The following is a 14,366-nucleotide window of genomic DNA, read 5'->3' as shown; positions in this document are numbered from 1 at the left end:
CGTCTGCGATGCCGTTGCATTGATCCTGGTGTCATGTCTTCGTCTGCGATGCCGTTGCATCGAGTCTGCTGTTATGTCTTCATGTCAAGACCCGTCTGCCCTCGATCTCAGGCCAGGCCTGCTACTCCATGCTGTTCCATGCAGCAGGTCTGAAAGGGCTCGGAATGGTCGGAGGACCATTCACATTCCAACATCATCTGTTGTTGGCCATGGGAGCTTGCCGGCCTGGCAGAGGGTAAGACTGTCAGCCATGGAACACGCCGTCAACCCTCGGTTCGGTCCTGGATCCGTCTGGGGTCGGGCTGAGGCCCATGGGCACACGAAATCACCTCCCTTCACTCAACAGAATGCAAGGCCTTTAGAGGCCGTCCTTCTCGACAGAATGCAAGGCCTTAGAGGCCGTCCTACTCGACAGGCCTGTTCTGTTTTCGTGATAGGAGATGTATTGATATTTTAGATTCTGGTGTAATATTTGTGGTAGTCTTTTTCATAGGTGGGGTTGTTATTCTTTGAGTGTTGGTAAATAGTACTGTGTTGATACGGGAGGACCATGCCGAAATATATCACAAATAGGTATGATACCATATGAATTCCAAGATGCAAAGTTTTCTTGTTGGCATCACAACAGTGCATGAAATTATCACAACAAATTGTATATTAATTTTACCTTAGAATGTCATTTTTCATGTAAAATATGTTATAAATGCATAATTTAAAATTGTGTATGGGGAGGGGGCACCAGACTGTAAGGTTTGCCTAGGGTGCCTAATACCCTTGCACCGGCCCTGCCCAGGAGCCAGTGGTGGTTCCCAATGACTCTAAGTGCAGCTCCCTTACTGTCTTAGTCTTCCCCCAATACCCATTCTCCCCTTACCTTCTCCAGAATAGCTGCATTCTTTCAGCACTGTGCCGTTCTGTGAGTTTGAACTTGTCATGCCCAAACTCTTGCAAGACAGTGAGAACAGCAGTCCAGGCATTGAGAACCATGATGTGCCAGAACTGTTGATCCAGCGCTACCTAGGAGTACGTGAGGGAAGATTAACAAATTGGGGGATGAACTGGCTTGAAGTAGATGGAGGTGGGGACTAGTGGGAGAGGTGGGTAGGAAGAGGGTATTGGGGAGATGGACTAAGGGGGGAGAGAATGCTGGGACCAGACTTCATTTTAGTTATACAAGTTGCTTTGAGTGTTCCTGAGCAGCCAGGCTGGCCGCATCATTGGAAGGGTGACCCCACTCCTTACCCAGGGTACTGGTCATGTAACCGTCTGTTTTTAATCAGTAAGGAGGTCCAGACAACTGATCCGTAAAGATAGACTTTTATTGCTAGCAAGATGCAGCTAAGACAAAGGCTCAGTACAACTGCATGCCACGCCCCCTTAGGAGCAAACTTTTATGCACTTTACAACTCTTATCTTTCACACATGCGTTCTGGTTTTGCTGAACAAACATTTTACAAACTGCTGAACAAGCATTAGCTAGCGTGGTCCTCTAGTAGGTGTAGCTTATGATTAGACTATTGTTTCGTCATTTAATTGACGGGTTAGACATTTGCGACGGCGTTCGTATTAATACAATACAAAATATGAATCCAAAATGGAGTCACGTTCACTAAACGTTAGTGCGTAAGTACGTCATTACGTGTTAGGTTCCGTTTGCGTTGCAAATGTTAGTAAATCAAGATGGCTGTGCGTTTCACTGCAGCATGGTTAGACTTAGTTCTTCAGGTCTTCTCGTACAGCGATAGTCCATAAAATTGAACTCCTTCATTCCCCCCTTTGATACTTCAACTTCGATAAGAAGGCGTAAGTATCACCTTCATTGGTGAAGTAACTGAAATGACAAGAAAATAATTAGTACCATAATACTGAGTAAGGCCCTAAATTGTTAGCCAGGTCGATGGTGTCTTCACCGGTTTGAGACGGATGGGCCCTATTGGCTTCACCCCCCTTTGTAGCCGGACTTCACCTGAGCAAACAAGGTGGCCGTACGTGTTAAATTAAAAATTAGTGTCATAGTAAACTGAAGATTCATCTTCTGATTCCGAAGAATCACTGAAAGGTAACGAAGAAATTGAAGCGTACTGGTTCAGCATCATAATTTGGGCTGCTGCACGTCGATCAGCGATCTTCTCCATCATAGACGAAAGGCTCCTGAGGAAAAGAGGGAAACACATAGGGAGGAGTGCACAGGATAGTAAGAAAAATAATAAAGGGAATAAGAGTTCTCTGAACCCAGGAATAGATGTAAGCCAGGAAGGTAATGAAGCTGTCCAATCCAAGGCTCCAGACCAGGATTGTACCGGAACATGCGCCAACCGCACCATACGGTCTGTGATTTCCTCGATGACTTTACTCTTATCATCGATCTGCAAACAACAATTGGAAAGGTTAAATTTCCCACAAACACCACCTTCCTGAGCAAGGAGGTAATCCAGGGCTAATCGATTCTGGTATACAGCAGTAATTAATTTTGTATTTTGTTTGGCAAGAATGTTAAGGGCTAGAGCCGAATCATTGGTGAGGAACTCGAGAACAGCTTGAAGTCTGATGATACGGTTGTTCATGTATACAGGCGTTCTGTATCCAAAAGAGCCATCCTCCGCCCATGTTCCTGGACCATAATATTCGATAATCCGTTCGGGTGGCCATTCTTGATCGGACCAGTCTCCGATAGAGACCTTTTGTCTTCGTCGCCTACTTGGCTTCATTGGACTATAGACAGGCACCCCTAGCGTTTCTCCTGCTGTGACTGGTAGCAGGAAGAAGCTAGGACGGATAGTAGCTAGGAAGCAGGTACCGTACCATTGAGGAGGTAGTTGTTCATAAGCCCGTCGTCCACATACGAAGTAATAGCCGTCTGGGGCTATGAATGACGTGGTTAATTGGCCAGCTTCTTTCCACGTAGCGTTTAAGGTAGGCTCGGTCCAGAATGGTGTGGGTATGGTCTGGTTTTCTGTTTGCCACCATGATTGAGTATTACTGGCAACTGTGAGAACTCCTGTGCATGGGGAGTTACCGACAGGTACTTTGTACAACTTGGAGACGTGCCGTGACAAACATTGTCTTCCGATGACATCCGTCTGTAGAGCCCATTCATAAGGATTGTGATTTCGATTATACGTGGTGGACGTGTTCATAGTGTTCAAGTCAGCTTGAAAAATTTCCCTGGCCTCCCATGGCCATTGTTCTCCGATATTAGTGCCACCACATACAAAGCAATTTTGTACTTTCAGGGATAAGGCTATGTTCTCAGCTAAGTTGATGAACATATTTTTTGCTTGGTTGGAGATAGCATGCTTTTTCAACTCCTCATTGATTTGAGAAATTTCATCGAAGAAGGACTGGTAGCCTACCACAGTGGTTTGATGAATGATAGGGAGCGGTTTTTCTCGTCGCTGAGTGATAGTAAGGTATGTCATGGGATCTCCTCCTGTGCCATCAATGCCAAAGCCCCAAGTATCTTGCCATGGGGATCCCTCAGATCGGACTGGCCATTTTAGAGTAATGAGGTTTCCTGCTCCCTTACTTAGTCGACCCATTCCAGGGCATCCTGAATATCCTCCTCCAGTATAGTCACAGACCAGATTCCATCCAGAAAGTTCTTTATCCCCGGCACACGGTAGCCACCGGGAGGGATTACTGGAACGGTCATAGGGACAGAGATATTTGTGATTGAAAGTATAGGCTCTCTTCCATGCTGGAGAACCGCAATGCACTGCGCTTGGATGTTTGTCGATGGCATCACAGGCGTTGAAGTCAATGGAGACAATGGGTGGTCCTCCAATTAGGACCTTTGTCGAGTTGATGTAGTATAGAATTCCTTTTCCAGCTGGTACGATGTCAGAAGTATAAGCTTTTGGCAATCCGGTGGTTAGCGTTATATTGTAGTACTTGGGTGTGGTAGGCGAATGACAGATGAGCTTGCCGTTAAGGATACATCGATGGAAAGACTGTTGTCCTTGAGTGGTGTTTAAGGCACAAGCAGGCTTTGTTATACATAATGGTGGTGGCTGAGATTGATGAATGATTGTGAATACCAACTGGTACCCGTCTTCAGTTGTTGTGCGAACTTGCTTGATGCATTCTGTACAGTTTAGGCTGAGCGAAGATTGAACTGATGTTGGTACTATAGCTATGAAGATCATTAGTAGCCATAGGATTCTCGGATTATGGCAAAGATGAGCCATAGTTGAGCAGAAATGATGATATAGAGGATGCTGATGAACCATTTCCAATCGCTGCTGGAAGGGCATATGATAGTTAGAGCGGTTACCAGGAGGGTACTGATAACCCACTTCCAAAGTATTGAGATCATATGCTTTTGATGCCTGCGAGAGAAGGAAGAAACAAACAGGTTATTAGTATTTTTGTGACTGCATTAGTTTCTATAGTAGGTTGACCTTTGCTGTATTTCTAGTAAAGCGCAGGGTGCTGTCACCAGTCTTGGAGACCTGCCAAGTTTCGGTGGCTGGTTTGACTCGGGTCCAGTGGATCCATGTGGGACAACCGGATACTTTGAGAGCGGTAGGTGTGGTTAACAGCACAGTGAATGGTCCCTTCCATCGAGGTTTAAGGAAGTCTGATTCGTCCCATTCCTTGATCCACACAGAGTCGTTCACCTGGAATTTATGGATAGGATTGATTAAGATTAGTGGCTCTGTCTCACAGGTATATTTGCGAATTGCTTCCACAGTATTGTAGAGTCCTTTCATTTGGTTGCTGAGTGACATTTCCCCTTGGACTTGTAAGGATTCGGGGAAAGAGGGCAACGGTGGCGGCCTTGCGTACATCATTTCATAAGGGGTTAGTCCTGATTGTCGTGGAGTACATCTGATGTTAAACAATGCCAATGGTAGCATTTTGGGCCATTTGGTTCTTGTTTCTTGACAGAGCTTGGCTAATTGACTTTTCAAAGTTCTGTTAGCTCGTTCAACAGTCCCACTACTTTGAGGTCTCCATGTGCAATGGAGATGCCATTTGAGGCCCAAAATTTTGGTGAGGTGTTGAGTTGCCTCGCTGGTAAAAGCTGGGCCGTTGTCTGAATTGATCTGTCGCGGTAATCCATATCGTGGTAAGATTTGGTTCAATAAGAGGGAAACGACTTCCTTTGCAGTTTCTGTTCGCGTAGGCACAGCTTCAATCCATCCGGTGTAGGTGCATACTGCTACCAGCATGGCTTTGTAACCTAGTGCAGGGGTCATGTGGGTGAAATCAATTTGACAGACTTGAAATGGTATAGTTCCCCGGAGAACATGTCCCGGTGCAGGACCAGGTCCATTGCGAGGATTATTTCTTGCACATGTAACACATTGATTAATTGCATGTTTAGTCAATTGTGTGATTCGGTTTATATAGTATGTTTTTGCCAGTAGTTTTGCCAATGAATCACGTCCCAGGTGTGTATGACAGTGTGCTTCTCTTACTATTGTCCACGCAATAGTATCAGGTATCCATATCCGTCCGTCTGAGATGATCCACCACCCATTCTTTTGATGGAAATTTTCAGCTTTTGCCCAGTCGTTTTCTTCGGCTGAGTAGGTGGGTACTTCAGTTGGAAACTGCAAGAGGGGGCATATGGTCATTTTTGTTTGATAATGGTCTTGGGCTCCTGCCTTGGCGGCAGAATCAGCTTTCTGGTTTCCCCGAGCGATAGGATCAGATTTTCCGGTGTGTGCTTTGCAATGCATTACGGCCACTTTGTGTGGTAGCCATACGGACTTTAACAGTTCATGGATCTCTGGCGCATTTGCCAATTGTTTTCCTTCGGCATTGAGAAACCCTCGTTCCTTGTACAATGCTCCGTGGACTTGGATGGTTAAGAAGGCATATTTAGAGTCTGTATAAATATTTACAGTTTTTCCTTCTGCCAACTGAAGAGCTCGAGTAAGGGCAATTAATTCAGCTTTTTGTGCAGACGTTCCTGAAGGCAAGGGTCCAGCTTCAATGATATCATCTTCAGTTACTACTGCATAGCCAGCCACTCGTACTCCATCCTTTACCTGACTACTTCCATCTGTAAATAAAGTCCATGCGCCTTGCCAAGGCTGATCTCTTAAGTCAGGTCGACTGGAGTGTACTGTAGCCATGACTTCTTCACAATCATGGCTTACTGGTTCAGGTGCTGGCATTAGAGTGGCTGGGTTTAAGTTTTTACTGTCTTGTATTTGAATTTCAGGAGTTTCACATAGTAAGGCTTGATACTTTACAAGACGTGAGTTGGTCATCCACTTTGGTCCATGTGTTTCGAGCAGTCCCTGAATGGTATGAGGAGTTGTTACTTGCAGAGTTTGTCCAAATGTCAACTTGACTGCTTCTGGAATCAATATGCATGCAGCCGCGATGCTTCGAAGACAACCCGGCCATCCTTTGGCAACATTGTCCATTCCTTTTGACAGATAGGCAACGGGTCTCTCCCATGATCCGAAGGTTTGAGTCAGGACCCCAATGGCCATTCCTTTTTTCTCATCTACAAACAGATGAAATGGTTTAGTTACGTCAGGTAGCCCCAGAGCAGGGGGTGAGATCAGGGCTTCTTTTAGTTGTTGTAAGTGTACTAGTTCATGTCCTTCCCACTGGAAGGGTTGAGATTCTGCTTCTTTACCCCATAGCTTGTCGTATAGGGGTTGGGCAATAACTGCATAGTTAGCAATCCAAAGCCGGCAGTATCCGGTGGCTCCCAGAAATGCTCGCAGTTCCTTTTTGCAGGTTGGTGTAGGCTGATGTCTTATTGAATTTGTACGAGAGATTCCAAGGCATCGAGTGCCTTCACGGATTCGGAAACCTAAATACTCTACTTCTAATTCACAGATTTGGGCTTTCTTTTTGCTTGCCCGGTACCCTTTTGAATACAATGTCTGTAACAGGTGAAGGGTAGCTTTTGCACAGTCAAGATATGTGTCTCTGAACAACAGTAAGTCATCAACATACTGGATTACTGGCCCATGTTTTTTCTGGTAAGTTTTCAAATCTTTTGCCAGCTGTTCCCCGAAGAGCGTGGGAGAATGCTTGAATCCTTGAGGCAACCGAGTCCAGGTGTACTGTTGTTTTATTCCAGTGTGTGCATTTTCCCATGTGAAGGCAAAGATCTTCTGACATTCTTCTGCTACCGGAACGGAGAAAAAAGCATCTTTGAGATCGATTACACTGTACCACTTTGATTTGGGATTGACTTGAGCTAGAATGGAGTAAGGGTTGGGTACCAGGGCCACCAAGTCCGCTACTTGGCTATTTACTTTTCGTAGGTCTTGTACAGGTCGATAGTCGTTAGTACCAGGTTTCTTTACTGGTAGCAAGGGAGTGTTCCAGGCAGACCGGACTTGTCGCAGGATGCCCAAGTCAAATAGTCTTTGAAGATGTACTTGTATTCCCTGTCTGGCTACGTAGGGAATAGGATATTGGGCTTGGTTAATGACTTGTGCCTTCTCTTTCAGTTCTATCCAGACTGGGTCAGCCTCAGTTGCTAGTCCTCCTGGATTATTTTCAGACCATACTGAAGGTACGCTATCCATCAGGTACCTTCGTTTTGCATTGAGAGGGGTATCTTCCTCATATCGGTGCTTGATGGTTCGTTCAACTATGGGAAGATGTAGTCTCCATTCCTCTTGGAGAGGGCAAATAAGGGAAACAGGATTGTCTGCAAAGGAAGCTTTGATTTCACCATTTGATTCAAACTGTAAAGTGGCCCTTAATTTGCAAAGGAGATCTCTACCAATTAGTGGAACTGGACATCCAGGGACATAGAGGAATCGGTGGGATACTAGTTGTCCTCCCACTCGAACCTGTCTATTCTGAAGAATAGGGGCTGCCAGTGGTTTCCCGGAGGCCCCTACAATGGAGATGCTTTGTGCTGTGGGAATAGCGATTGCAGTAGTCATCACAGATCGTTGTGCTCCAGAATCTAGTAATCCTCTGAAGGTTTTAGCCCCAACCTTTATTTCCACCAACGGGTCGGAGGGCAGGGCTTCCTTGTTTAGTCATGAGTTTCGCCCGATATCGTCACTAGACTCGTCTGACAATTCGTCCAACGCCATTTGCCATTCATTTTCTTTAGATTTTGAGGGTTTTGACCTGTTCCCTCCTTCGTCCTCCCGTGGTTTCTCAGGGCACTCAGCCTTCCAATGTCCTTCTTGTTTACAATACGCACATTGATTGACCCCTACAGGCGCTCTTCCTCCTCTGAAGGATCCGCCTCTTCCTGATCTTCCTCTCTGCCATCTTCCTCTCTGCCCAGGGTATCCTCGATACTTTCTGGCTTGCTCTCCGAAATTAGTTTCTTCCATTGCTGCCGCTAACAGATTAACACTTTCTCTCATCCTTCTGCTACTTTCTTTTTTCTCCTTTTTCTCATCTTCCAGCTCTCTATTTCCATAGACTTTGTCTGCCATAATTTTGAGCTGGCTGATGTTCATTGCTTCAAATCCCTCTGTTTTCTGGAGTTTTCGGCGTATATCGGGGCATGACTGTCCTACGAAACTCATGACTATTATAGGGTGGTTCTTTTGATCTTCTGGATCAAAAGGGCTGTATTTCCGATACGCATCCATTAGTCGTTCGAGGAAGTCTCCCGGAGTTTCGTCTTTCTTTTGTACTATATCCTGGATTTTAGTCATGTTCATAATTTTTCTTTTTCCCTTCCTTAAGGCTTCTAGGAAGGCTCTCTGATAAGCCGCGATGCGGTCTCGTCCACTGGGAGTTTGGTAGTCCCAGTGAGGGTCTGTTGTCGGAGCAAGTTCCCTTGCAGCGGCATCAGGATCACCGTCTGACCCGGCTCCACTTCTGGCTGCTTCGTCCATGTTTTGTTGTATTTGTCTTCGCTGCTCAGTGGTGAACAGGAAAGAAGCCAGATGGCGGATGTCAGCCCAGTTGGGATTATGTGAGGAGAAAATTCCGTTTAAAAAATCAATCATTTGATCTGGTTTTTCAGCGTAGGAAGGGCCGAGCTGTTTCCAGTTAAAGAGATCGCTTGATGAAAAAGGGACATAGGTATATAGTCTAATAGTCTGTGTAGTTTGGAAAGCATTTTCCTCACTAGGGACCGCAGGTACGACAGTTGCAGTTTCTCTGATTGGGAGTTGGAGACTGGCAGCCGCTTGTGTTCTCTGACGAGTATGGGCTGAGACAGGAGGTTCCGGTTCGTCCTCTGCTCTTACTGATTCTAACTCTCTTTTAGTTTCCTGTGAAGTACTAGGCAAGGGGTCCGCTTGTTCATAAGAAGGAATCGGTGGCAGATTAAGCAGCGGTGGGTAAAGTGGGATGTAAGGCGGCGGTGCTGGAACTTCTGGTTCGTCAATTAATATGGTCTCCGCTGCCGGCAGTGGTTTAATTTTTTTTTCTGTAGTTTCTTCATTCTTCTGGACTACCAATATGGCCGCCTCCGGTGACGTCATGCCGTCTGCGTCCAATATGGCCGACTTCTCCTTTCTTTTCCGGTTTGGTGACTTCCGGTGGCCCGCCTTCTTCATCTGCGCCACCATGATGAGGGCAGCTCCCTCTACTAACTTTTGTGCCCAGGACGGGGGATTGAGAATAACTTCAATCCAGGCATTAATATATGGGACATCTTCAGGAAAACCTGGCTGATCCTCTTTTGTGACTATTATTCGGACTCTAGAGGCCGTGACAAAATCGAAAGTTCCTTTCGGGGGCCAGTTGACGCACAAGCTCGGCCACCGATAGGCACAGCGTTGGATCATACCAGGTTTAGTACAGGTATGTTTATCAAACACTTCGCTAAAGTGCTCCGTCATGACTTTTAACGGGGTCGACCCTCCCCCACCCATTTAGGATAGAGGTACAGACAAAGAGGGGAAGGGATAGCAGATAGGTAAGGGGTCCGTATCTGCCAGACACAAAAGGGTCACACTTGCCCCGACTAGAACGCGGTCGCCCGGTCTAGAACTGCGAGGCCATTCACTCTCTTTCACACAACAAGAAACCTATTCCCAAGATTTCTTTCTGATTCCCAAAATTCAAAAATTTCCGAAATTCCAATTCAGGTTTTCAGTAACGAGGTCTTCGGAGGGGGAGCTCCTACTAACCACGCTGTGGGGTTTGATCAACGCCCCCTCGATCCATTTCAAGATCGGCTGGTAATTTAGCTGTATCTGGTTTCTAATTCAGGTTCCCCTGTTTCTTATTCCCGTGCAGATAAAAGTATACTTGCCTGAAACGTTCTCTCGATCGCGAAGAAAGCCTTCTTTCCGAATCACCAGCCCAGAGGTCTCAAGAAGTTTCTTGTGGAACGGTCCCCTCAGAAACCTGATCGCTGAACTCAGCGGTGGCCACTCACCAAGTAAGTCTGGGGGATCGCTCCGCCACCAAACCACCGGACCAGCTGGGGGGCTAAAATAGCGTCCCCGGCACCTCCTGGCTGAAGCTCGCCAAATGTAACCGTCTGTTTTTAATCAGTAAGGAGGTCCAGACAACTGATCCGTAAAGATAGACTTTTATTGCTAGCAAGATGCAGCTAAGACAAAGGCTCAGTACAACTGCATGCCACGCCCCCTTAGGAGCAAACTTTTATGCACTTTACAACTCTTATCTTTCACACATGCGTTCTGGTTTTGCTGAACAAACATTTTACAAACTGCTGAACAAGCATTAGCTAGCGTGGTCCTCTAGTAGGTGTAGCTTATGATTAGACTATTGTTTCGTCATTTAATTGACGGGTTAGACATTTGCGACGGCGTTCGTATTAATACAATACAAAATATGAATCCAAAATGGAGTCACGTTCACTAAACGTTAGTGCGTAAGTACGTCATTACGTGTTAGGTTCCGTTTGCGTTGCAAATGTTAGTAAATCAAGATGGCTGTGCGTTTCACTGCAGCATGGTTAGACTTAGTTCTTCAGGTCTTCTCGTACAGCGATAGTCCATAAAATTGAACTCCTTCAGTCACATTGGCAATGATCCTCGCACTCACATTGAAGTTTTTCTTGTCAAACTGGTCCCTGCTTGAAACACAACGAAGATTTCTGTGCTAGTCTGACATCGGGAGTGTCAGTTTACCAGGGACATGCTCACCAAAGTGGAATGTGGTCATTTGCCCACTCCCCTGCATTGTAATGCATGTTTTTGTATCTATTAATATGATTTTGTTTTAATACATCCCTGGTTTTTTTTTTTGTTATTGTTTCCTGTCATCGCTCTCCCCTCCCTTGTAGCATTTTCTGTGGGTGTCTCTGAACCTGGAGTGACTTAGAATATGGATGTGTGAGGCTGAGAAACGAACTGAGGGGATTTTGGTAGATGGAGAATAGCTAACGAAACTGTTAATGCAACAATTCCTATACATCCCATGTTGTGATCACCACGGTTATGACCATGTTCTTTTGCCCAGCTCTCATTTGTTATTCTTTTCCATATTGTAGGTCACCTCCAGTTTATTAAATTTAAGGAGCCTTATGTATATGCAGTCTTCTCTTGAATTATGTTTTCTTCTTAAAACCAGGGATGCACACTCTAAACAGGGCTCTGCCAGCTCCTGTTGTGGGTAAAGTCATGTACACTATGCAGTTTTCATTACCTTTTTACTTAACATCTTCTTTTTACACCGGTCTGCTTGTTCATAACTGTGTATGCAAAGTGAAATATTTGATCTAATTCATATCGCATAGGTTCCATGTAGAAATAACATTTTAAGTTCTGTGTATAACTTTCTGAAAAGATGCATTTATCTATACGTGTGTGTATTATGCACACGTATAGATATATACAGAAGCAGTAACCATAACTTCAGCCAAACCCGGACGAGGTTCAGGTTTCAAATGCAAACCTTGGCATTATTATGTTTACTTCGGTCGCCATAGCAACCGCAAGCTAGCGGTCCGGGAAGCTTGAGCAAATTCCAGCTCCCCCGTTTTCCAAGTCTGAGCAACCAATCAGAGCCGCTGATGAGGGTTACGTGCGGGGGAGGAGTCGCCTTCCCTCCTGTGTTGTTTGAGGTTCCGGTGCCAGCTTTCAGATCGTGAGTTGCGGCTGGCTGTCGGCTGAGGATAGGCAGAACTCTAGGCTGCGACGTTTTGCATTTCTCAAGGCGAGAGAGCGAGCCCTTGACCATGTTCGGCAGCTTGCAGCGAGAATTTGAAAATGACCCTTTCTTTTCGTAAGTGATCGGAGAAGCGTGCGTGGGAATAGAGGGAGGCCCCTGCTCCTGCCCCTGCCCCGTGGTGTCTGTATCCCACAGATTTCCCTTAGGTCAGCCTTCTTGTGATGTATGTTTTTAGTTTGGAGATGTGTCAGACGTTTTAGCAGCTGCCACCGCTATGTTAAAATTGTCGCAATAGACTGTTGTGGTTTCGAAGCGATTGGCACTCTGCTAATGTTACTGAGGCTTTTACAAGAAATGATCATGTTTGAAATCATTAAAAATATAACCAGTGCTGGTGCAAGGGTCTGCAGGTGCTTTAGGCGTCGATGACGTAACGGCTTCACATGATCTCTCTCTCTCTCCCTTTCTGCACCAAGTTGAATCCCGTAGATCGCACACCGCGAACTTTCCTCCATTCCATGACTCTCCAGTCTCGTTCACTGCTTTAAAAAATGCCGCCCTCACGTCCGACTATGGCGCCATGCCCATTTCTGGCACCTTAGACGTCTGCCTAATGCTCCTGCTGGCCCTGAATGCAATGCCAGTTTCTGAAAAGGGACCAAAGGGTGATCCGGAAACTACAGACCAGGCAAAATGGTAGAAACTATCATAAAAAAACAAAATTATATAGGACAAATCCAATATGAATTTAGCCAAATTTGCTACATTTTTTAAGGATGTAAATAAACGTGATTAGAAGTGAGCCAGTTGATATAAAGGTAGATTTTTAAAGACGCATGCTTGCATCCATGTGTGCGCTGCGATTTTATAACATGTTCAAGTCACCGCGTGCATGTTATAAAATATGATTCCTGCACGCACATGCAAGCCTGATTTTTATATCAGCATGTGCGGGTGGGTGGCGTCTCGCGTGTGCAAGGGGGGAATTTAAAAATAAAAGTGCGGTGATGCGATCCAGCCATTCCCAGTTCCCTCCCAGTCCACTACAATTAAGGAGAGAACTGGAAGGGAACTTCCCTATCCCCCTAACTACCCTTCCTACCTTTTCCCCTCTTCTCCCCGACCCCTAAACCAATCCTAACTAATCAATTTTTTTTTTATATTACTTACTTCTCCTCAGCAGCTGAAGTAAGTTTCGTGCGCTGGCCCACGGCTAGCATGCACTTCCCTGGAATAGTGCAAAATGGCGCTGTCCCGTTTGGCCCCCGCCCCCCAGTCCGCCTCTTATGAAGAACTGCTTTTTAATATATTTATAAACAACCTAGAAATGGGAACATCGAGTGAGGTGATCAGATTTGCCAATGACACAAAATTATTCAAAGTTTTTAAATCACAAGAAGATTGTGAGAAATTGCAAGAGGATCTTGCAAAATTGGGAGGCTGGGCATACAAATGAAATTTAATGTATTCAGGAAAAGGATCTAGGCTTCATCGTTCATAATATGTTGAAATCTTCTGCTCAGTGAGCAGCAGCAGCCAAAAAAGCAAATAGAAAGCTAGGAATTATCAGGAAAGGAATGGAGAATAAAACAGAGAATATCATAATGTGTCTACATCACTCCATGGGGCGACCTCATCTTGAGTATTGTGTATAGTATTGATCACCACATCTCAAAAAAGATATAACAAAATTAGAAAAGGTAAAAAGAAGGGTGACCAAAATGATAAAGGGGATGGATCGATTATCCAATGAGGAAAAGCTAAAGAGGTTAGGACTCTTCAGCTTGAAGAAAAGATGGCTGAGGGCAAATATGACTGAGATTTACAAAATGAGTGGAATAGAACAAGTTAATGTTAGTGACTTGTTTACTTTTTCAGAAACTACAAAGACTAGGGCACACAAAATGAAGTTACTAGGTAATACATTTAAAATTAATAAGAGAAAATATTTTTTTACTCACTGTATAATTAAGCTCTGGAATTCATTGTCAGCGGATATAGTGAAAGCTATTAGTGTGGCTGCTTTTTAAAAAGGTTTGGACAAGTTCCTTGGAGGAAAAGTCCATAAACCATTATTAAGTTGGAGTTACAGAAATCCACTGCTTATGCCTGAGATAAGCACTCAAAGAAGTCTCGCCTTCACTCAAATACCTCAACTGGTATTTGGATGACTTTGGGAAGAGGGCCTTCCAAGAGGGTATGCTAAATGCAAGGATTCAACACTAAAATAAATATTCTGCTAGAAAGTAAGGCTCTTATCACATCTCTTAATGAAAGTATAAGGTGATCATCATATGGTGTCTCTTTGTGTGATGGCTTATAGGTGAAGCCTTTAAGGCACAAGGACTGATTTAATCATCGGTCACATATTGCAA

At 44.9% G+C, this 14,366-nt stretch overlaps 2 protein-coding genes across 3 annotated transcripts in view; one reads left to right on the top strand and one right to left on the bottom strand.

The window, feature by feature from the left end:
• Positions 1-4,362: 4,362 nt before the first annotated feature.
• LOC115099591 lies at positions 4,363-7,874 on the bottom strand. The gene has a single exon (XM_029617326.1). It carries the CDS (start codon positions 7,872-7,874, stop codon positions 4,386-4,388), a length of 3,489 nt encoding a protein of 1,162 aa, XP_029473186.1. The 3' UTR covers positions 4,363-4,385.
• A 4,011-nt stretch (positions 7,875-11,885) lies between these two features.
• MLF1 (myeloid leukemia factor 1) overlaps positions 11,886-14,366 on the top strand; it is a 131,431-nt gene continuing 128,950 nt past the window's right edge. The window contains exon 1 of one of the 2 annotated variants that reach the window (XM_029616120.1): positions 11,886-12,105. The gene's annotated coding sequence lies outside the window, so the exon portion shown is untranslated. The remainder of the gene's footprint in view (positions 12,106-14,366) is intronic. The other variant, XM_029616121.1, reaches the window with a different exon arrangement.

Source organism: Rhinatrema bivittatum, chromosome 9 (assembly GCF_901001135.1).
Source record: "Rhinatrema bivittatum chromosome 9, aRhiBiv1.1, whole genome shotgun sequence".
In the NCBI taxonomy this organism is placed as follows: Eukaryota; Metazoa; Chordata; class Amphibia; order Gymnophiona; family Rhinatrematidae; genus Rhinatrema; species Rhinatrema bivittatum.
This window is presented reverse-complemented; position numbering and strand designations above follow the sequence as displayed.

Bases quoted from the DNA above. Each gene is read 5' to 3' on its own strand.
- LOC115099591 (XM_029617326.1), bottom strand. From the start codon at position 7,874: ATGACTACTGCAATCGCTATTCCCACAGCACAAAGCATCTCCATTGTA.